Below are 23,553 nucleotides of genomic sequence, written 5' to 3'. Positions count from 1 at the left end.
CTCCTGCTGTCGCATGGATTCTGAGTGTTTGTGTTGTTATTTCATGAATGTGGTGTCATGTGGTGTCTCAAGATTAATTAACGTGGTGTGTGTGTGTGTGTGTGTGTGTGTGTGTGTGTGTGTGTGTGTGTGTGTGTGTGTGTGTGAGAGTGTGAATCAGTTTGGATCACATCGAATTGTTCAAGGTTTTTCAAAAATTAAAAGTAGAGGAATTAATGTAGAGAAAGCGACACTAATGGGACATAGTCTATCCACAGTATAGCATGCATCACAGATTCACAGACAACTTCACTGTAAATCTCCTACATGTGTGCTTCTACTCAGTAATGCGAGAGCAGTGGATGTAACTGGGGTTTATGGAGCTCCCTCCCGCCTGTGTGTGAGTGCAGTGTGTGGACCCAGATAGCAGCTGATAGTCCAGTTAACACAAACTCCCAGTGCCAACTCCTGACCTGTGTGTGAAGGTGAGATCAATGGAAGGAAGGAAAACACAATGAAGGAACAAAAGACTGAACTTGTGATCTGGTGATGCTGGTGTTAGTGTGTATGCATATGTGTGTGTGAGTGTGTGCACTGCCTGGGTGGCCCGAGGATGAGCACCCATTGTTGCTGGAATTCAATAGCGCTGATTAGTTAAGAAAAGTGCGTCAGTGTGTGTGCGTGCGTGTGTGTGTGCAAAAACATGCACTGGCATGCGTGTCTGTGTGAAGCAGGGGGTGGTGTATGTGTTTGTACTTTTGCACTAAGCGCAGCAGAGAAGAATGGGGGAATTAGCTGTAAAGCCAGTGAGAAAGCAGACTTCAGGGTGACATACCACACAAATCCAGGGAACGGGGATTGTTTCTCTCCTAATCCAGAGCAATGCTTTAATTCAATAGAATAACTCTTTCACAGTGATACATATTTAAAAACAATATTTATGAGTGTGTTTGAGAAGCAACACTGCGAATGAACTGGGATATGTCTGCTGACGAGTTCTTGAAGGATTTGAAGATTAAAGGCACAATAATCCTGAAATTGGTCCCTAGTTTGAAACTCAAACCATTTCTGGAATTTTAATCGTCTTTCAAACCCATCAAATGACCCCATTGCCAAGTTTCTTGGCACTTGAATTATTTTCCCTCCTCACTTTGAAAGAGAATGTCTTCACTTCCTCAAAATGAAACGATTAAAGGCAAGGTAGGTTTTATATAGAACATTTATTATATTATATTATACATTATACTTCTACTCAAGTACATTTACGAGCTAACGGTTCTACTTTTTTATCTCCACTACATTTATTTACCGATTCGTATCAAGAATACTAAATATAATCTACAAATAAATTGTGATGTATTATTATAGATTACTCTAAGACTGTATTGATCCCTTGGTGGAATTGACCCAGCAGTATTCAGGCCTAGATTAGGAAACTGCAATGTTAAAGCAATGTACATAAATGAATGCATCAACAATTATAATACAACTTACTTAAGTAACATTTAAAATGCTGGACTTTTACTTGGAGCGGATCATTTCTGCCCTGCGATATACTTTTACTTCAGTAAATGATCAGTCGTCCTTCTACCCCTGGCCAGTTCTCTAAAATGGAAATTACCTTTGAGAGTTGAGCTCCTCTGCTGCTGCCTGTATTTATATGTGTTTCTGCACCAGATTGCAGCTCCGACTGAGTTCTTCTAATCATCTCTCGCAGAAACAGGAAGAACGAGATCAATATTTATTGCAAACGCTCTTCAACATAACAAATGTGTTTGTAATCTATGCCCTGTGTGTGTGTGTGTGTGTGTGTGTGTGTGTGTGTGTGTGTGTGTGTGTGTGTGTGTGTGTGTGTGTGTGTGTGTGTGTGTGTGTGTGTGTGTGTGTGTGTGTTTGTTATACCTTGGCCGTGACCGGGCCTATTGAGGGGTGGCAGGAGGAGGAGGAGGTGGAGGAATACAAAGTTCCAGGCAATCACGCACACGGGCGGGAGGGCCTATATAGTGTAAACATGTTTTAAATAAACAGGAACCAGCGTAATGCCCTTTTAATTGATTCATTCTGTGCTTAGCTGTTTACAGAAGGGCCTAAATATGAGCCTCGTAAGGCAGAGGCCTTGTGTTTATAAGTGGTTTGTTTAGTTCAAACAATAACAGTTTGAACACCAGACGTAGTTGTGGACACATTGTGTTGCGTTGTGCTGTGGCGCTCTGTGGCATTGCATTTTCTTGTGGTGTTTTTCATGTTCTCCCTCTTTCTCCCCATCACTCTCTTTGTGTGTGTTTCCATTTGAGAACTCCATTTTAGGGGAGAATAAAGGAGCTAAAGCAGCTCTCTACAGTACCCCACTGTCTCCTCTTTACAATTTGCAGGCCAGCCAGGGTATGTTGGTGTGTGTGTGTGTGTGTGTGTGTGTGTGTGTGTGTGTGTGTGTGTGTGTGTGTGTGTGTGTGTGTGTGTGTGTGTGTGTGTGTGTGAGTGTGACTGAAGTTTAAATTGTAGCCACAGTGTAATGATATGGTGGCATGGCATTGAGGGGTTCTCCAAAGGGAGGGCTGGGGTTGGTAATTAAACATATGCAGACACAGACACATACAGAGGGTGAGACACACACACACAGTCAGAGGCAAAGAAAGAGAGCAAAGCTAAACACATCCAAGTGGGGTAGTAAAAGCTAATGAAGGCTCAGCGCTAGGCTGGCACAGACAGCTATTTCATGTGGTGAAGAGGAGAGGAGGAGGAGGAGGAGGACTGGGGCAGGCTGGGGAGCAATAAGGCAAAGCCTTACTCTGAAGCAAGTTAGGCAAACCAGAAGATAAACTATAATTGACACCATGCATGTGTGGTTTTTCAATACGGCTTGTCACAGGCTCAGCCAAATGATTGTCGATGCAATGGAAAAGGCAAACAATGGCTTTAACACTTTCAGGGAGCGCTAACAATAAACCTAACGCTGCAGTGTAGCTGATTAGAGTCAGGGTTAAGTACCACCAGCTCAGGTCCACTTAACAAAGTCAAGCTCCCAGAAATGATCACAAACAAGAGTATTTGACAGTGGCACTGGTAATGTTTGGATGAATTGTAAATTTGGAAATGATACAGGGAAGTGAGGTCATTCAATAAACCATTCTACTTTGCAGAAGCAATGCATCGATGTATGTACGCTACCTTGATACACAACACTACAATTATTTGGGTCACCAAGAGCTTTAAGAGGATTTATGTGCAAGATTACTATTTACAATCTTTTGTTTTTTAATGATGGTGACAGCTTTGATGATGAACCAAAGTTTGCTGTGGTGTTTTTTACCCACACTTCCGACCTCGCAGTGTGGCCAGCGCTGTGGTTTATTTATTTCTAAGATTTTTGTTTGTAAAGTTTAACTCTCTATTTCTGTTTTTTTCGAGGCCAATTCAGCTTTCTTGGTCACGCTAACTACTAATCACCCCATTTGTCTCAAACTGAAGCCTGTCGCTGCTTTTCTTAACAGACAGCACATTACTTATTATGAGCCAGAGCAGTTTTCCCATAAAAGCTGAAATGGTTTTATTTCACAAATCATCAATGCAGGAACATTATTTCCAAGCTAAATGAGTCAGGGGTTCGCAATCTTTATCGAGAGGAGACCCAAAGCTTATGTTAATACTTATATTATCCTGGTGCGCAGGCTCATTTGGCATTTATCTCTTAAAATAGGAGTATAAAGCTTTTGGGACAGCAGTGTCTTGATACGATGGAAATGTAATTCTTGTGGTAAGAGAAGGCTGTTAAACTCTGGGTATAAGTGTAGTTTTCTTTGAGAACTTTGGAGTCCACATGTTGCACCCTGCACTATGCAAGCAAACATATGACTTTTCTGGTTAGCCTCGTAAAAAATAAAAAAGAAACATTGGTGACTTTTAAGGATGAATCTAAAAAGCACACTGACACATTTCTGTGCTATTCATGGTTTGTGGTTTCGATTGGTGTTCCCTCAAAGAGGTTGCATGCAGGCCTGCAATATCTCAATCTGTATGGTTCATTTGAAGAAACTGATTGAATTCAGGATAATGTACCATGACATATAATTTCACAGTCATGGATGAAACTTTGTTTCAGGTGTATTTTATTGTGTAACTAATGTTTCAATGGAAAGGTTTAAATTAAGTTTTAACACGAAAACATTATTTTTCTCACTTTGCAGTGAGGTAGCCTTTACTGCACTCTATGGTTTGAAATGGAAAACTGATGAAGACCAACAGGGAAATTGTGAGTGACAGATGGGCCCTGTGGACTAGTTACCAACCAAATGGAGGAACAGATAAACCAAGAGCTGCACTCTGTTCCTGACCATGTGTGTGTGGCTGTAAAGCAATAACACAAATGGCATTTAATACTGTAGCCCACAATACCTTAATGTCCCAAAATGGCCTAAAAACGTCCAAATAATGTTCAATTATTTACTGAATACATTATATCACTTTAAATATCAATATCATTGGTGCCAACTTTGTACTTAGTTATAGAAAAATACTGGTACTCGTGCACATATTGCTTTTTATTGGATATGTGTATGGTTTATGGTGACTGCAGCTCTTGCAGTGGATATACACAACGCTGAAGTATTGTGTCCTCCAACGTCTGCAACATGTGCTGACCAACAGCGGGCAGAGATAAAGCACAATGAATTATTGTCTGTAATCAAAGAACATGTTAAACTACAAAAAAAGATGATATGTATTTTATTTTAAAGTGGTCAGCTGAGACCAAGAATGGATTTGGTGCTTGTATTATAAATGAACATGGAGGCCAAAGAGAACGATTAGTCACATGGCAGGTGTTGCTTGATTTCACAGGCGTTGATTCATTGGTTTATTTTAAATTGTATACATATTTTATACATATAATATGCAATGCATCAAACCTTCATTTTGTTTAAAGAAACGTTTAAATGGGCAGGCTATTATCAGAAACACTGCTCTGCATTCACAAAAATTATTATATTTATCTCATCAATCAAGTATATTTTGGTATGACACAGTTTCAATTGATCACTATTAGTAATGTTGTAGTGTAGAAGTAACCAACCTGTGGACAGACATTTGTGTAGTGGAACTGCCTCTTTGTGCACTACCAACACCACTCTTTACGGTAGAGACCAAATAAATAAACAAAATTATAGTTGGAGAAACAAATACAGTTTGCCAGCTGGGCAAACTGGGGCCTGGTCTGTGTGGCACAGCTTACTGAACCATTGCACTGCTTGAAATGATGTGTTTGAAAAGTGAGCTTAGTCTATGGCAGCTTTTCTTAAACGATGGGCCGGGAACCAAAATGGGTCACTGGCATGTTTCAGTGGATCCCCACATGCCAAGAATACTAATATGCTTTAATGAGTGAATGTTCCAGACTCTCTCAGTATTTACTCAGTTTGGATCTTTGGCTGGAGATGTTTGAAACCCTTGCTGTAGCTATGTTGGACGCACACTAAGTTCACTTATGAAACAATTAATCATGCCAAACCATCATTGTCTGACACTATAGAAAAGTACACATAGAAAAGTTTTTCTTTTAAGATTGGCCCAGTTAGTGCTTTTATTTCCAAGCCCAGATTTAGCTGTTACTGCCTGTATGTTGCTCTTTCTGTTTGTAGCTATATTGCTCTCTGCTGGTCATGTTGCATAATGCAACATATACATCCCAATATTACAGAGATGTCAGATGGGTGGCCCTTTATTAAGAGGCAAACTATTCGGTTGAATATGATCTTTATAGAAAGTGAATGATTAAATCAGTACATGGTTACCAATATGTTCAAGCTTAACAACATATGTCTTCCTGCTTTAATCTTCCCATACCATATTTGGTCTGTATTCCAGCACCACTGGGGATATTGGCTGCAAAAATCAAAATCTATAGTGCATGAGCCAAAATGACTAATGCTGGACCAAAACTAAGCCTTTTTGAGATCCCAAATATGAAAGCCATTCTAAAGACGTAAAGAGACCTATGGATATTAATTGCTATGTTTGCCAAATGATTACATAATCGTGACAGGAGAATAGAAGAACCAGTAGTTCAATACTCGTCTTTATTCTTTTCTTTTTTTCTTGGTTCCTCTCACTGCTCCTCTCCGAGTCTGTCAGCCTTCCTGGGTGGTTTGTAAGTGTGCTCATGCATATGTGTTTATTTAGTCTGTATAGGGGAACAGAGCCTTGAACTGCCAATTTTTCTATACACTGAGAAAATATGCTTGTGGAGGGATGGAAAAAGGGGAGCAGTTAAACAGACTCAGGGCCAACAGATACAAGAAGCCTCCTTCTTCAAATCAACCACCACAACTACCGAACCTCCAGTCTGAGAAACAAGCACCTCAAAATTGTGCTGCTGTTTTTCCATGACTGCGACATCCACATGACACGGTGGGGACAAGAGACCAGGGAGACTGCCGTTTAAGAAGAACTTCTTCCCAGGGAAACATTGAATCCTTATTACCACGAGTAAAGCATTGTGGAACAGAGTTTATCTGAGGGAAAGGTTTAGCAATATATTTTCATCCAGTGCATGGATCAAAGGAAATTAATGATTCTGGGTGGCTGAGTGAGATTCCAAAATACTCAATGAATGCACACAAAACTACAGCTGTTGTTGAATGCTAGCTGTAGCACACATATGTGCATTGTTGCATAGCTGAGATCACCATAATGTATGTCACTTGATATTGTGTGATAAGACCACCAGAAGACTCAAATGTGATACAGACTTTCCAGAGACAGACACACGCCTGGAAACACTCAAAGGATTAACTTGAAACTAATAAAGATAAAGGAGTAAATACATACATTCAATTACCATATGAGTTCAAAGTATCATAACATTTATACAACAACAGCTGTTTAATCTCCCTCTTTATAGCCTGTAATGTAAAACAGGAAGTCTGAGTTTACTGCTAGATGTTCTTGCCTATGGTTTCAAAGAGAGAAAAAATATATATTAAAGGCCTGATTAAGGATATAAGTTACTTTGAGAACACCTGAGACAACATAGTACAATAATAATAAACAAAATGATTTGTAATGATCAAATGTTGTTTCTGGATGTGATCAGACCAAAAAAAAACAAGTAAACAATGAATGTATAATGAGCTCATGTGCCCATATGGCATTGTTTACCATTGATGTCATTATAGAGCTGACACATGAGAAACAAAAATCACTCAGACAGGTTAAAGTAAATACAGAGACGAGAAACTTATTTTCAAATGTGGCACATGGAAATAAATAAAAAAAGAAGTTGTTTAGCCAACTCCATCCTCTCAAGGCCACTGAGGAAGTGTTTAGCCAAGGACTGGAGCTGTGAGAATGGATGGACTGACTGGAGGGGAGGAAGAAACGGGGGAGGAGCTCTCGGAGTAGAGAGTATTGAAAGGGAGAGGAGGGTTTGAAGGAGGGAAGAGAGGAGGGTGTAGGAGTATGGGGGATGTGAGGAAAAGAAGGAGGAGGGGAATACCACCCACTAAGCCAGTTGAGGAGAAGCTCTGGGGGTTGGGCTGCTCACAGGAAACAGTTGTGGCTCCATCCCAGGCCTCACACCGAGCAACCCTGGGCCACCCAGTCATCGACAGACAGACCTACCAAATGGCCTGGCTGGGCCAAACCAACAGGGATTTGTTTATTTTTCATCCTTTGGTGGTGGTGGTGGTGGGGGGGAGAGGGACTGTTCAGCACAAGCTGTTTATTAGACCTTTGATTTGTCATGTGTCAGCGTTCGCTTGCGGGGGAATGTGTATACATAAGTTCAGCTTGTGTATAGTTAGGAGGTTTGGAGGCTGAGAGGGTGTGAGCACAGAGGAGTGGGAAGGCTGGGGGAGGGCAAAAAGAAAAGAGGAAAAATGGGAAGTCTCCCACGCTGAAGGCAAGTCTAAACTGCATTATGGGTCAGCTGTCCCTGATTGTTGATGTCATGGGGGACTGAACTGTTTTGCCTGGTTTGCAATGGGCGTTGGAAGAGAAGGGAGCATGTGGACAAACACAGGATTCCATGTGGTCACATGGATGAAATGCAATCCATCAGCGAGCAACAGAATCTGGGCGCAACTGTGGTCTGATCACTTGATGCCGTGTCAGTATCAAATATCAGTATCACACATTTATATTGTCTCACGTATATATCACCCAACATTTGTCAGCAGTGCGTTTTTTTTTCAGTGTTGGGAAAATGTATCGAGGCTTCTACATTGTGTGTGCTTCCTTCTTTTGCAAATGCCAACTGCTAAATATTTAGAAATGGCACCTTAAACAGAGAAAGCAGTGCAGTAGCAAGAGTACACACTATGACAAATTATGTTTGCTAATGATGTAATGGATGAGAAAAAGTCCTTGTGATGCAAGACAAACTCTATCAATATTTGATTTGACACGTTTGGTTGAGGCTCATGTTGTTTACAGAAGGGAAGGGGACGACATGTTTAGCCTTCGGTGACCACAACACCTCCTTGAACAGTGGCATTTTTAAGTAAATGTAAAATGCCAATGTACTACTGGGGAAATTGCCACTACCATATGATCAGTTTGTAATGTTGTTCTTACTTTGTTAATTGTGTTGTTTTTGTTGCATATGCTATATTGGCCTGATCTGAAAGTGAATACAACCATATTTTGTAAATCACAGTTTAGGGCCTCCAGAGGCATTTAGCAAACAGGCATTATTTTCTGAAAATGATTTTCCACAAAGCATATTTAAATTAGCTTACGGTTTACTTGCACGCAAATACATGAGTAGATTATGTCCTTGGTATCATTACTGTTACTCCTGGATCTTAAATATGAAAATATAACAGCTGTAAGACAAAGTTTAATGTTGTAAGAAATCAAATCACTCCATATGGTGGCCAGTAGCCTATACATTATTATGTGCTGATAATCAGTCTTTGCATATACATGACTTGTGGTGACCAAGACGTCAAACTAGTTTAGTAAAGTAAAAACACATATATTTCTGAAGTCTACCCCCTTGTGTTGCACAATCACAAAATGTATAGCTTTGTGACAGCTTTCTCAAAATAATTTCAGATGGACTGGTTATATAATAATAAACTTACATTTTAAATAGCGCTTTTCTAAATACTTACAACTGTATATAAAGTATTTTCTAAATACCTAGAACTGTAATATAAAACGGAATGGCTTATTTGCAAATTGCAATAAAGGTTACATCACAAAACCTACAGAAGTCGTCCGTTACTGATCCACGTCGGGGCAGTATAGCGCCAAATTGGATTTAGATTTTCTTTTTTAAGCCAGCGAAGAAGAAAACCGTCCAGGATAAGTCGCGTCTGGGACCAATCAGATCCTTCAGTACCCGGAAGTGCCACTCATTTCAAACTTTGGCGCTAGGTAAGTGTGTTGTTTTTTTACGTGAAAAAGATTAAACGAACAAACAATTAAAAACGTGTAGTGTTATAACGGTTCGATTATTTTTTTTGTACATATATCGACATAAGTAGAACATAGTTTCATAGCGACTAAAACATACTTGCTAGTTAGATAGCGCGAGTTAACCGAGCTCGTTTTCCAAAATGTTAACGCGAACTTAAACGTTACCTGGATTTAACGCTAGCTAGATTTCTCCGTTACAGCACAGATACAGACTGAAAATGGAGACCAACCTTTACCCACAACTTATTGGGGCCGCTGTGAAAATCAGTCGCAGTGACGGTGAGTTTTCCTTCACGACTTTACTCTCGATATTCTTACGCTGCATGTCGTTTATTAGCATGTCGTTGACTTGCGGTTTGTTAATGTGACACGTGAAACCAGGTCGAGTCCATATGGCAACGGTGAAGACAATGGACACCTTGAAGTCCACGTTAATGGTTGAGTGGATTGAGGGAACTGTCTGCAGAGGCAAGGAGGTCAGTAACATTCAGTCCATGAACGCAGAAAAGACATTTGTTACATTATTGATGATATGAAGGGACACTGGAAGTCGATCACTTGAAGAGCTGCTGAGAGAAAGTCAGTATATGGTTTTCACATGACTTTCAATGGTCAGGATAAGTTGTATCTAGTAGTTGTTGACAACACCAATATGTGAACCAGACACATGTTTTACCACAAGGTCAAGAATACTTAAGTCAATGATCATACAGTAGTTCATAACAATGCTGAGCAGGGAGGTTACAGCTTTTTTATATAGGGGACAAGCTATGTGAAACAGCTGTTTCTGTTATTGTTTTTAAACGTTGACCTTTAATCTAATCCTAAAAGTTAAAATGCGTTTTTTTTGTGATGTTTTAGGTTGACGTGAATGAGTTATGCACACTCAATCCAGAGCTTCTGCACTATATAAAGACCAGTGCCAACCACATTGCAGACCCACCCCTTCCTGCTCCAGACAAGGTAAGCGTTGCTTAGCCAAAGGCCGAGAGCTGCTTGCTGTCAATGGCAACAGATTGGACCATATTTCTAAGAACTGGAACATTTACACTTTCAGAAGTTTAAGATCACAGTTGTCCAATAATCATATCTGAGCTCTCCTCCAACAATACTACACTCAATAAATGACATGTCTAGTTGAATTGGAATTTTCTCATTTCTTTCAATTAGGAACCATGGATTAAACACTCGTCCTCAATGAAAAGGGGTCGTTATTGTAAAGCATCTAAATAACTGATGCAATTCTCTCTCTCTCTCTCTCTCTCTCCCTCCTTCCCTCTGTTTCTTCTGTAGAAGTATGAGGGTCGACTGCGCTCATCCAGGATTCCTGCCCCTGCCTCCTGTATGTAAACTTATTGTACAACTTTAGTTTTTTAACTTTGCATGTCCTGTAGTTTGGCTCCTAACGGCTTGTTTCATTCCAAAGGTTCTGCTCAAGCAGTCACCCAAGCCGAGGATACAGGTCGCTATGGCATGCACGTTCCTCTCACTTAAGAAAATGAGTCGCATGTTAATAACATTTAGGGTGCGAGTGCAAACAAAAATCATAATTCTTGGAGTGTACCTCTGCTCTGGCCAAGGAGAATTCAAAAAGAATAATCAACTTTACTTGATGATTAGCCACAGAGGGATGGAAATAAACAAATCACTCATGGATCACTTATCTCACTATGGGTTTCTGTTGGCTCTTGCTTCACATTTGAATGGCAAATTTGTTCTGTAGTCACTTTTGATTTGGAGACTCGACAATGCACAGTTTTTCCCTCCATTGTACCAGGGTTTGGGTTACATTTAACTCCAGAAAACACTATCAATGCTTATTGAAGTCACTGACACTCATACTGCAGCCGTTTGACTGAATTTGTCTTACTTTCAGTTCGGACTCAGACCAGGCAGACATGTATGTTCCAGGCTCCGCCTCCTGTTCTAGCACCAGTCCCGACCGCTGAGTCTTTTTTGGCAAACTTGGAGACGGGCGGCTCTGATTTCCCCTCTTCAGTTGTCCTGACAAACTCTGGTTGGTAGTGATCTTCTGAAATGAAACTCACAAACATATTTGTTTTATTTAACTACGCCGTACAGTTCTTCTCCGTGAACGGTAATTGTGAGACCTCCCCATATAGTATATTTTGCACACATGACACAGATTATTGGTAATATTACAATATGTACTAATGATGATACATTTCATTTATATAGCCAACTTTAAAATGCAGAGAAATCTCAAGGCGCAAAACAATTATGGTATAAGATTTAATGTAGATGTGGATTTCTCAGGTATTTTCCATCTAAAACTAAATCTTTTAGTGCTTTCTTTGTTCAGTAATTTTCAAAATGTCATGATGTTAAACACAAGTGCACTCTTTTTCCATATCTAGTGGTTCCTAAACAGCAGCGTAAAAAAAATGCGGCTAAGCCATCACAGTCGCTGAGTTTAGCCCGTCAGGCAATAAAAGAAGACGAGGACCCTGAGAGACTGGCTCCATTTGCAGCGAAAGGTCAGTAACACATTTCACATCAGAACAATATCAGGTATTCGCCCGATCACTTGCATCTATAGACGTATCCCCACCACAAAGAAAGAAATCTCGACACATTAACGTCACAAGTGCACTCCTGTTTGTTTTATTCAAGACAAAACTATTTGTCAGACAATGTTCTATGAGAACAGGTAGTGCATGATCTGAGGCACGTACTCATTATGTGATTAGGTTTGTTGCATATTGTGCGATGACAATGAGATGTGAGGGCATTCGGTGTTATCATCTCTAGGCACTTTAGGAAGAAGAAAATCGGTGGCTCTCCAAGAGCTAAACAAAGGCAGCAAAAGATTGTCTTCTGTCGTAAAGCCCCTCGACATACCGGTCAAGAAGGGAAAGGTGAGATTATTTGTTAAACTCATTAATTAAATAGTTTTTTATTTTATTTGGAAAAATCTAACTTGCTATAAACGTTTGACACCAGAAGACGCCACTCGCATGTTATTTACATTTACCCTTTAATTTCCTATGAGTTTGGGGAGGCTTCCCGACCAAACCAAAGGTTCTACGACATGATCGAAGAGTTCCGAGAGACTTTGGAGATAACCCCCTTTTCAACGACCAACCATGTAAGTTTGAACTCTATAACATAGGGTCCTTATGACGCTGTATGCTGGTGTGCCATTATGGCCATACTTATAGCACATGTTGTGTTTTTACAGGTTAAACCTCAAAGGATCTGCGTGTGCGTCCGCAAGCGGCCCCTGAACAAGCAAGGTATATTGGGATTGGTTTCTAACGTCCTGTGTTCATTACCATCTGACTATAAAGTAATTAATAAGGAAACTACAAAAATTCTTGCCATCATATGCTTATTCTTTTTTTATTTTTAAATACTGACTTTGACGTTCTTGTGTATGCCAGAGATTATTAAAAAGGAGATGGATGTGGTGTCTATACCTGGGAACGGTGCTCTGTTTGTCCATGAGCCGAAACAGAAGGTGGACCTCACCAAGTACTTGGACAACCACATCTTCCACTTTGACTTCTCCTTTAATGAGACCGCCACCAACGATCTGGTCTACAAGTATGACCTCATGTTACCTTTTTTTTTTTATTATTTAGCAACAAGGTAGATCTGATTGCAGGTTTCCTAAATAAGAGGGCAGTTGTTCAACCAGAAGCTGCAAATAACTTGATGTGTAGATAGTAGCGTTAACTACTAGAGTATCACTTCAGTAATGTTGATGAAAATGTATCAAAACGTTGAGACTTTTCAAAACATCCCATTATTGTCATTTATAAAGAGAACAATTTATGCAAATGCTTATATTTCTACTTCTTTAGCTTCACAGCCAAACCTTTGGTGCAGTCCATTTTTGAAGGTGGCATGGCAACATGTTTCGCCTATGGCCAGACTGGGAGTGGGAAGACTCATGTAAGCCTCTGCTTTTTTCTATAATGTTGTCTTGAAGCAGTATATCTTTATAGTCTTGTATTTTATTTTCGTTTTTTTTTTTGGGGGGGGGGGCATATTGTCACCCAAGACCATGGGAGGTGATTTCATGGGGAAGAAGCAAAACTGCACTAAAGGAATCTACGCCTTGGCAGGTAGGACCACAACCATCCATCCAATGGCTCTACATGCACATCACTGAGAAGGAATTACTTAATCTGGGTTGTCATAACAAGATAATTAACATAATCTGCATAATTTGTATTTATTTATTTAAATTAACTCAGGATATGACTGAGTCCTATTGCAGCTCCATTGCGTCATTCTTTAAACTACAGTACATTCAAGATTGTCCCAATTGACCACTTCCATTGGAACGTCACTTTTAAATAATGTTTGCGTCTTTCTCTTCTAGCCCAGGATGTTTTCACCCATCTGAACCACGGGAGGTATGCCCACCTGGACCTCTCTGCTTATGTCAGCTTCTTCGAGATTTACAATGGAAAAGTAAGAAAGACCTCCCTTCACCAATTAAATAATTTGTATGATATCTGAAGTAAAAAAAAAAGTGAAATATACTTTTTATTGTTTATTTAGGTGTATGACCTGCTGAATGAGAAGACCAAGCTCCGTGTTCTGGAGGATGACCGACAGCAGGTTCAGGTTGTGGGCCTGGAGGAGGTCTATGTGTCCAAAGCAGAGGAGGTCATCAAGATGATCCAGCTGGGTAGTGCATGCAGGTACCCATGTAATGGTCAACACCCATTCAATGGTTTACAAACAACAACAAAATTTGACATCAACTTTGCTGCTTTCCCTTTCCTTCTGTCCTATATATATTTTTTTTCTTTCTCCAGAACATCAGGCCAGTCCTCTGCCAACGCCAACTCATCCCGCTCTCATGCCATTCTTCAGATTGTCCTGCGGCGCAACGACCGTGCCACCACGCTGCATGGGAAATTTTCCCTAATTGATTTGGCTGGCAATGAGCGCGGCACCAACGTCAGTAGTAATGACCGCAGCACTTTAGTGGAGACTTCCGAGATCAACCGCAGCCTGCTGGCTCTCAAGGTAAACTAAGGAAGCCGTGGAGGTGTGCACACACCAAATCAATGATATTTGGATTTAAAAAAATCCTCTCGCACCTCAGCTATGCTGCATATAAAGTAACCTGGCCCTTGCAAATTGAGCCCGTAGAGAAAAATAAAATACTGCAAATGCTTGACATTCTCAGAACTAAAAAGATTTTGAAAATCCCACTTAACATTCCCATGTGTCCACTCTTGTGTCCTGTAGGAGTGTATCCGTTCACTGGGGATGAACAGCGATCACATTCCTTTCCGGATGTCCACTTTGACCAAAGTCCTCAGGGACTCCTTCATAGGTGAAAAGTCCAGGACCTGCATGGTGCGTTAAAACTCCAAACTTGGCTTACTCTGTTTGGCATATGGTGTGTTGTGGTCTGATTTAGATTTTCGTGGCCGATGCACATCAAACAAGCATGGTGTGAATTTATATGAATGAATATGTGTGTGTTTTAGTACAGAACATATGAACACGTACTGTATTTTCCCTGCTCCTATTCCATAGATTGCTATGGTGTCTCCAGGCATGGCATCGTGTGAATACACAGTGAACACGCTACGTTATGCTGACAGGTACAAACTTGGTTTATGAAGTTTAATATCATTCCAAGTATTTTTATTCTTCCCCCTCGCCACCAACTTACTCAAATAAAACAATAAAACTGTTTCCCGTCGTCTGACAGAGTGAAGGAACTCAAGGGAAATACCACGGCTACTGTAGCAGCTACGGCACAAGAGTCCATGAATAGCTCCACAGAGGAGGTCTGTTTGAACACAATCTGTCCAAAATCCTAATTAATGTTTTATGTTGTTTGCATAATTTGCTAAAATGTTATGTAATATAGGAATCTGACGGTGCCACAGTACTTGATGTCCTATCCAAAGTAGCAGAGATGAGGGTGAAAGTTTATGAACAGTCCCAGGTAGAGTTTATTAAGTCGGCTCTTCATTACAGCATACAAGATATGTGACGATGCCTGTGTTTTTTGTTGTTTTTTTATTGGCTCTGTAAATCCTTAAACTTGTGTCACTTTTGTTTCTCAGAGGACCAATGAAGTCTTCAGTGCAATGGGGGAAATCTCTTACAATATTGAGGCTGGACTTCCTCATCTGGTGGCTAACGCAAAGAATTTATTGGGTTTGTACAAACCACAATTTGGTCTTGTAGTGTTTTTTTGTTCGTAAATTAAATTGAACCTCTTTGGACTGCTGTTTTGTTGTAAAAACCTGAAATTCAACCAAGAAATAGGTTGACTATAACCAGCCACCTGGTTATTTGACCAGCAGGAGGCTATGTAGTCTTCAAATGGTTCATACAGCAAATGTGTGATTACTGCAAACTGACAAGGGAGAACCACAGAAGAAACCTTGTGCTGACTAGATCAAATGTTACAATGTGCCAGGATAAAACTGCCAAACATAAAGGACTGACGTCTGCCTGGATAAATGTGCTTTACCTTTTATTTGTTCTGTTTTATCTGCCATCCACAGACATGGTACTGGCCTTGCAGACTGCTGTGGACCAGGAGCACATGTAAAGACAAGGCTACTGAATTTCCTTTTAAAAACAGATATTTGAAAACATTATTCCCGGTAAACAGTGCTATATATCAAAGTATATATACTTTGTAATTTGTTTTGATTCATTGAAACTTCCCCCCCCCCCCCCCCCCGAGATCAGCCTGCCATTGTGGGTGGTGGAAAAGAAAAATATATTTGATATATTGTCAAACAAGCACATCAAAGACTTTGTAATGAAGCAAATCTCAGATCATACAGTATTAGTTCACACATAACTGCAGGCACCATCTGCTTTATCTTATCTTTAAATGGAAATAATGGCAAGTGCTAATCAGACATTGCTCAATAAACTGTCAATTAGTAATGGTAGTTTATTAATACTGTATGATCTGAGATTTGTCAATGACTGTTTTTAAATAAATAAATGTTTTGTATTTTGACACTATCTCATTGATGTTTTACGTCTTGTGAAGAGCCACTCGTGTATTTTGTCGCATGTAGCAGACACTACTGGATTATCTGAGTTTGATGCTAAGGAAGCAGCAGCAGACATTTGTTTTTTTTGGAAGGGGAGGGGGGGGGGGGGGTGTATCGTGACAACTATTGGTGAAATGTAATTAAGTATGCTTTTGAGATGCTTGCACTTTATGTTTTTTGCCTATATTTCAGAAACACATTTTTACTTGTATAGATTGTGATTATGCATAGTTTCTTATAATCCAATAATATTTCAACTCATTATTTAATACTTTTACTTTTGGTACTTTAAGTATGTTTTACTACCACCACCTTTTTTATTAAAGTACATGTTTTATTGATACTTTTAGTGAAGTTTTTTTTTTTAGTGATCTGAGTACTTAAAATATATTTAAATCCAGAGTTTGGTCTGAAAATATGATAAGAAACTTGAATTAAAATACAATATATTATTAGAGAGATAACTAATTGTTCAGTTAACCAGAGGGTTCACTAAATAGTTTAAAAACGTATCCAAGTTTATAATATAAATATTAATGGGTTCAAATTGTCAGATACAGAATACATTTGCAACTAAATGTGTTATATGGAGTAAGCTGCGATGTTGTCGTCCAGTTGCACAGGTTTGGGAAATTATACATTCAGGTTATGCACATATTTGAAATGCTTTTCAACACCAAACGTTTTGGGCTACTAGTAGGCTGTATTATTTTACTCCACTACTGAACATTCATTTTTGAATGTGTCTTAGTTTTTTTTAAAGGATTTATAATAACGCTACCTCACGTTCATACATATGAATTAAAAACAAAAGGGAGAAGAAGTGGCCTAAACTGATAATAATATCAATAATATTCAGTACACACTTTCGGACATGAGACAGCCTGAGCAGCAGGTGGCGCTAAAGCCTGGTCCCCGTTAGATTATAGCAAGAGGAAGAGGAGGGACCAACCAGTAACCGAACAGATTAAGCTTCCCCTCCATCTGACAAGTGAGGAAACAAACCCAGGGACTGATGGCTATGAAGTCGTTACGGTTTTCGCTCCTCGTCTTGGGGCTTTTCTCGCTGTGCTGCGCCACGTCTGGTGACGGCAGCGGCGTGAAGAAGATGAAGATGCAATTTGCTACGGGACCCCTTCTCAAGTTCCAAATTTGGTAAGCAAATAGGCGGATTTATTGGCGAGTCATTGCAAGCTAAATAGCTCAGCTCCCCGGCTAACACCGTAGGCCGAAAGCTAGCGAACTAACAGCGGTAGCTTAGTTTATTACAGCATATGACAGGAGAACTAACGTTTCTACTTAGCGATATTTGGCATTAGTCAGCCAAACAGCTGTTCAAAATGAATAATAAATGTTATCGAAGTTCATGATGTATTTTGTTATTTTCTTTGCCCGTTTCTCGTGAACATTTTGTCGAAAGCGTGGCCCCGCTTCCGCTGTCAGAGAGGAGAGTTAACGTTGACCCGACTACGTCAGTTCAACGGGTATTTTGTCTATTTTGTGGCGTTATTCAAAATTCCGGTAAATTGATCGGTCTGTCTGAAATTGTCTAGACCGTGCTGACAAGTTACGTTGAAGCTATCCTCACATACTAACTCATCAAACATTAACAACGATACGTGTTCGTCGTTAACGTCTAACGTTACGCAAATACCGTTGTCACGTGGTTTTAAGAAGATGTGTGCAAGGGAGTGTAAACGTAGCCCACGAACAGGGACATGTAGCATTGGAGTAAAGGTATAAAGTGTGGCATTTAAAGTGGGCTCGCTGGAATGTCACGCTAACGTCACCACTAACACTTTACTCCAACCTTTACAGTCTAACAGTTAAAGGAGGGATTCACATGTGCCTGATCTCAAGGCTAAATTCATAATCTACCCTTGAGTACTGTATTGTTGTGGCTGCCTTTTGTTCCTGTGTTATGTTGCAACTATACACTGTGTATGTCTTTCTAACAGCGTGTCTGTCTTCTCACAGCATTTCCTGAGGGTACAAGCGGGTGTTTGAGGAGTACACGCAGGCCTTGTACCAGCGGTACCCAGACATCCGAATTGAAGGGGAAAATTATCTTCCCGTGGCCCTGTATCGGTAAGAGAGATTGTCTGTCTGTCTGTCTGTCTTGCTACAAGTAGATTTGCATCTAGCTCTATTAAAGCAACCTGAAAGCTGCCTGGGATTAGCTGTGGAAGGTTTATCTGACCATGGAGTGGTCTTTGGTAATTTTACAGACGTAGACAGAGCTACTGGCCCTTAAAATGATTGAATATAGGTGTATAATGTAATTGTATGTATGTATTATTATTATTATTATTATTATGATGATAATAATCAGTAACTAATCAATGGTATTGTTTTGTGTTAAATTTAGTATGTCCCTCAACATTTAGTGCCATTCTTTTAAGTTTTGAATTACTTACTATTTTAACTGTAAGATATGTATGTGCATACTGTGCTGTAGCTGTTTTAAGAGCTACCGAATGTTTTTCAGATTTTAATCTAGGGGTCATAAAGGTTATAATGTTGGAAATGCCTCCGCACTTTCAGTACAATACAGCTCAATAATGTAAACTGAATACTCCAAAATAATTACTCCGTAGAATCAGCGCACCTCTTAAACTATTTTCGACCGAGCTTTGTCAGGAATGCTTTGAGTTGTAACAAACTGTTACATGATCCCACTGCTGTATCACTTTACAATTATCTGATATTTTATAGACCAATGATTATTTGAGGACGAAGTTGGCAAATTAACTGTTAATAATTTTCATAATTAGTTACAGCTAGGGCTGCAACAATGAATCGATAAAAATCGATTAGCAAAAGTGTTGGAAACGAATATCATTATCGATTGGTTGTGTCGCGCAATTATTACGGCAGTCAAAAAGTCGCGGAGAGAGGGGGAAAAAAAAAAGAGCAGAGCAAGTGGCCGCCAGCGTGTCTGAGATTAGAGATTAGACTGGTTCAGTTCACGCTGTCACTCGTTAACGTTAAACCGGCACACCGGCGGATCTGGCTGCAGGTTGATTTTTTACTCGTAAGTAGAATGAATCAAACCGCGTAGTTGGGCTTAGCCAACAACGTCATTTCGTGGTCGTAAGAGACCCAGAATGAAATAGTTTAAGGAAGATGACGCTCTATATATGCAGCGCAGCTTGATGCAGGGCTGAGATGAAGTGGAGCTGGGCCTGGCAGTTTCGGTTAAAACGGACGTGAGAGGAGCAGCACAGCTTCCCACTGTCCCAGTGTTTCATACATATTGATAAGGCAGGGTATGCTAAAGCAGCCTGTGCTCCAAGGAGATCAATTACAGTAAAAAGGGCTCACATTTGGCAGATGTAAAGCATACATGTGTATGTTTTTAGTGTTAGTCCATTTAAAAATGTTTTTTTTAATTAACAGCTCAGCGATGTTCAAGGAGCAACCTGTTTATGCTTTCTAAACATGTTTTGCACTGTGAATTTGCACTGTCACTTCTGTTTATGAATAAAGGGTTGGAAATTAATGCTTTTTTGCTTTTTTTTATCCGATTAATCGAAGAAAATAATCAATCGAATATTAAAATAATCGTTAGTTGCAGTCCTAGGACTAATATTCCTATTTAACTTTTCGCTGCAATGTATTCTTCCCCTCATTTCATAATTGTCCAGGAACTATTTCTGTTTTGGATACAGACTAGAATTTTGACTCTGAAATCAGCATTCATGTAATAAAGTAGTGGGCATCAATGGCTTTATTTGGATGTGTGCCTGAGTCTCAATGTGAGACTGTTTTGTGCACTTGTCCCAGGTGTTGTAGTTAAAGGCATGGCATCACTGATACCCTTGGGTCCTCATCAGTTGAACTCTTAATGAATACACCAGAGATTGGCTCCATTAAAGAAAGGAGACTATCACAACCTGCATTTCAAATTCTTAAGACTGGTTTAGTCAGTGGAAGAATAAGTCTGCGTCCACTGATGTAGTTCAACTAGTTACACATGTTTAAATGCAGTAAACAGGCTGCAGGCACTGTGTTGCAGGTTGATGGGTGGGATGGTGTTAAAGCCGTATCCTAGTTTAAGATTCTGCAGTGGAAATGTATACCATAACACATTAATCACTTTTGAAATGGATAGTAATTATTTGTATGACAGGAAGCAATTGCTACACGGTTGACTCTATGTTCTTGTGTGTGTTCTACACAAAGGAGCTTTATTTGTATAAATACAGGCCTTGCCCTTCTCTCTTAGCAAAGTGTTCAACTAATATGGTTACACTTGTGTCAAGATGATCTATTATATGTATACTGTGTATATCTTGGTGTCCTATATATCTTTCTATATTTTTAACCTCAAGTAAATACTCATCTATCTGGATAATTGTTCTATAAATCCTTTATGTTTAAGAATTATATTAAACGACAGTTTCTTGTTTTATTTCCTTAGACATTTTGCTTCCTTCCTGTCGGTGTTCAAACTGCTGGTGCTTGGGCTGATTATTATTGGCAAGGACCCATTTGCCCTCGTTGGTATGCAAGCCCCAGGCATTTGGGAGTGGGGCCAGGGAAATAAGGTAAGGTTCATTAAAGGTCGGATCCTATTGGGAGAGTTAGCGCTGTAATTCTCATGTGCTGCAGTGAGCACGAGGAGGGAGTCGGTATGATTCAGCTGAGCATTTGTTTTTGCAGGTTAATACCACAGATATCACACAGATGCATGCATTGAATATAGACATGGGGTTTAGTTTGACTGTTGTAATATAGTTGTGTACACTCACACTGCCAAGTACGACTCAACCCCATGGGATTGTGTGAGCCCATTCAGGCGAGTTGTTAAATTGTGTTTTGCTTGGATCTGTTATCCCCAGGGTTAAAGACGTGCCAAAGACTCAGAGGATGAATGACTGCTAACATCAAATATTTGCAAATAAAACAATCTTGCGCTAAATTTACAGTTGCATTACTTCATAAAGATACAACAAATATATAATTTAAATTTGATGGTAAACTGTGTGCCTTGCATATAACAAAAAACAATTGTTTGTGCAGACTGGAGAGGTTTTTTTTAATTAAACTTTTCTGCTTATTTCAGATATATGCCTGCATGATGGTGTTCTTCCTCAGCAATATGATTGAAAACCAGTGTATGTCTACAGGAGCTTTTGAGATAACATTAAATGGTGAGTATGATTCACAGCACCAACTTATTGACTGAACCTAATGCTTCAGGTTTATTCTTTAACATTATAGTGTTTATTTTTGTGGTGAACTACAGTGAAGTGAGTATTGTTTTTTTCCATAGATGTGCCAGTGTGGTCAAAGCTAGAGTCAGGTCACCTGCCCTCCATGCAGCAGCTTGTGCAAATCCTGGACAACGAGATGAAGATGAACGTTCACATGAACACAGGAACACACCTCCACTCCTAACCCTACTCGTCATGTCCTGGCTGGAGCTATAAACCCCTCCATGTAAGTACAGGAGAGTCTTTTGTTTTCCTTACTTGTGAGACTCATTGGCTCATTTATAAAAAAAAAAAAATTAAAAAAAAATGTGATCTGCTTTCCCTCTCTTCCTATCCAGGTCTGAGGTGGGTTTCTCACTGGGCTGTGAAGGGATGTTTATGAAGGTCTGCGCTGAAGGCAGGAAGACTGCTAGCATAGACTGGATGCCCCATCAATCTTCACCACGCCCCTTGGAGACGTCCCGCCCCTGACGCCAGAGTGGGATCCATGGCAACAGTGCCGGCCATTCTTTTGTCTATTTCTTGTACTATTCATACTACTGCAGATTTCATCAAATGTGCATAAAGAGAGATTTCAAATTGATACTTATAGTCTTTAACTTTTAATTGATCGATGTGAATTTAATAAAATTAAGTTATACCACTGAGCCACACGTAGAATCTTAAATTTATTGTTCTGAACGTAGCTTAGTCATGTAGAGAAATTCAACACTTCCAATCTGTCTTCACTGTCGTGAAAATAACATTGGTGACTGTCTTGATTTGATTTCTGAATAATTGTTTTTATATTTGCATAACTTGAAGGAAGCTGAGAAGATTAATAAAAACATATTGTAACTATTGAGTTGTGAGGCTGTGGTGTTGAGGTTTACTGACTGATTTAGTGCAATTGGGTGTTACAAATGGTATCCTGTTAGCGCTGAAGGGTCATCTTACTTTCAAGAGATGAAGCGAATAGATGGTGGATAATGTGACTGCAATCAAGGTTCGAGTCATGAAAAGTAGGGAGTCTGACTGGCTCGGAGATGCTTATTTTTTCGTAAAGCAGATGGCCTATTTGAGTCGGTGCACATCTTTCAGCCATCTGCCCAATCTAATGCTATTAGGATGACCAGAGAAGCTACACTGATTTGTTTAGAAGACACAAAACCCGATTAAGTAGGACTACAATGTACGACTAATGCACCGTGACGTAACAGTGCCATGCACACTTGTTGAATTTTGTGGATATTCCTGACCATCGCATCCTTTTATTGTGAGTTTTGAGGAGTAACTGAAGAAAATGCAGGGGATAAATTACAACTTTATTTTGATACAGCTTTTAATTGTTGGCACAAAGATAATCTTTGAGACCATTCTTAGTAAATAACCCTGATTCACTATTGAGACATTTGGTGAAAAAATAGAAACTTATTAGTTGTTATTTTTGGATACTTTTTTACTGGTACATCAAAGACTACTCTGAAGGCATCTATGGATGAAGGTTCTTTCATTCTCGCCCATCATCACATCAGCACTGACTTCCAGAAGCTGTTGGGCGACTACACGGAGGTGAGCAGCTTGTTTGGTCTTCGGCAGCCGGGCACATGATGGCGTCATCAGGTACTGGTGGAGGTGCTGAATGACCAGGCGGATCCTAATCCTGGCTACCTTCACAAACAGGTCATCCTTCAACACTGCTGCTCCTGATGCAGCCCCAACTGTTTTACATTCATGCTGGAGGGGAGAAAACATGTTTTCATGCTGCAAGATGGACATGTAGACAGAAAACAAAATTGGTTAGAAAAAGCAAACGGTGCTTCACCTGAGCGCAGCACGAACCCACGCTAAACTTTGCCTGTTGACCTCTTGCTAGGAAGGAGACAAACACCTGTTCCTTCCCGAGGACTCGGACCCCAACAGTTTCATTGAGGGACAGG

At 39.9% G+C, this 23,553-nt stretch overlaps 2 protein-coding genes across 2 annotated transcripts; both read left to right on the top strand.

Annotated features, from left to right (window-relative positions):
* Window positions 1-9,614: 9,614 nt before the first annotated feature.
* Window positions 9,615-16,383, top strand: kif2c (kinesin family member 2C; the record flags this gene model as incomplete). The annotated part of the gene is made up of 21 exons (XM_079237271.1): window positions 9,615-9,675; window positions 9,778-9,872; window positions 10,258-10,359; window positions 10,690-10,738; window positions 11,273-11,413; window positions 11,775-11,894; window positions 12,169-12,275; window positions 12,410-12,505; window positions 12,599-12,653; window positions 12,801-12,963; window positions 13,224-13,314; window positions 13,424-13,487; window positions 13,748-13,839; window positions 13,930-14,072; window positions 14,190-14,403; window positions 14,629-14,739; window positions 14,923-14,990; window positions 15,101-15,179; window positions 15,263-15,340; window positions 15,462-15,555; window positions 15,909-16,383. 21 exons carry the CDS (start codon window positions 9,615-9,617, stop codon window positions 15,953-15,955), a joined length of 2,070 nt encoding a protein of 689 aa, XP_079093397.1. The 3' UTR covers window positions 15,956-16,383.
* A 1,042-nt stretch (window positions 16,384-17,425) lies between these two features.
* On the top strand, window positions 17,426-22,478 carry selenot1a (selenoprotein T, 1a). Its single transcript, XM_079215684.1, has 6 exons — window positions 17,426-17,570; window positions 18,393-18,503; window positions 20,839-20,965; window positions 21,484-21,571; window positions 21,694-21,860; window positions 21,973-22,478. The coding sequence occupies exons 1-5, from the start codon at window positions 17,431-17,433 to the stop codon at window positions 21,816-21,818; spliced, it is 591 nt and encodes a 196-aa protein (XP_079071810.1). The 5' UTR covers window positions 17,426-17,430; the 3' UTR covers window positions 21,819-21,860; window positions 21,973-22,478.
* The last annotated feature ends 1,075 nt before the right edge of the window (window positions 22,479-23,553 follow it).

Source organism: Taurulus bubalis (assembly GCF_910589615.1).
Source record: "Taurulus bubalis genome assembly, chromosome: 1".
NCBI lineage: Eukaryota > Metazoa > Chordata > Actinopteri > Perciformes > Cottidae > Taurulus > Taurulus bubalis.
This window is presented reverse-complemented; position numbering and strand designations above follow the sequence as displayed.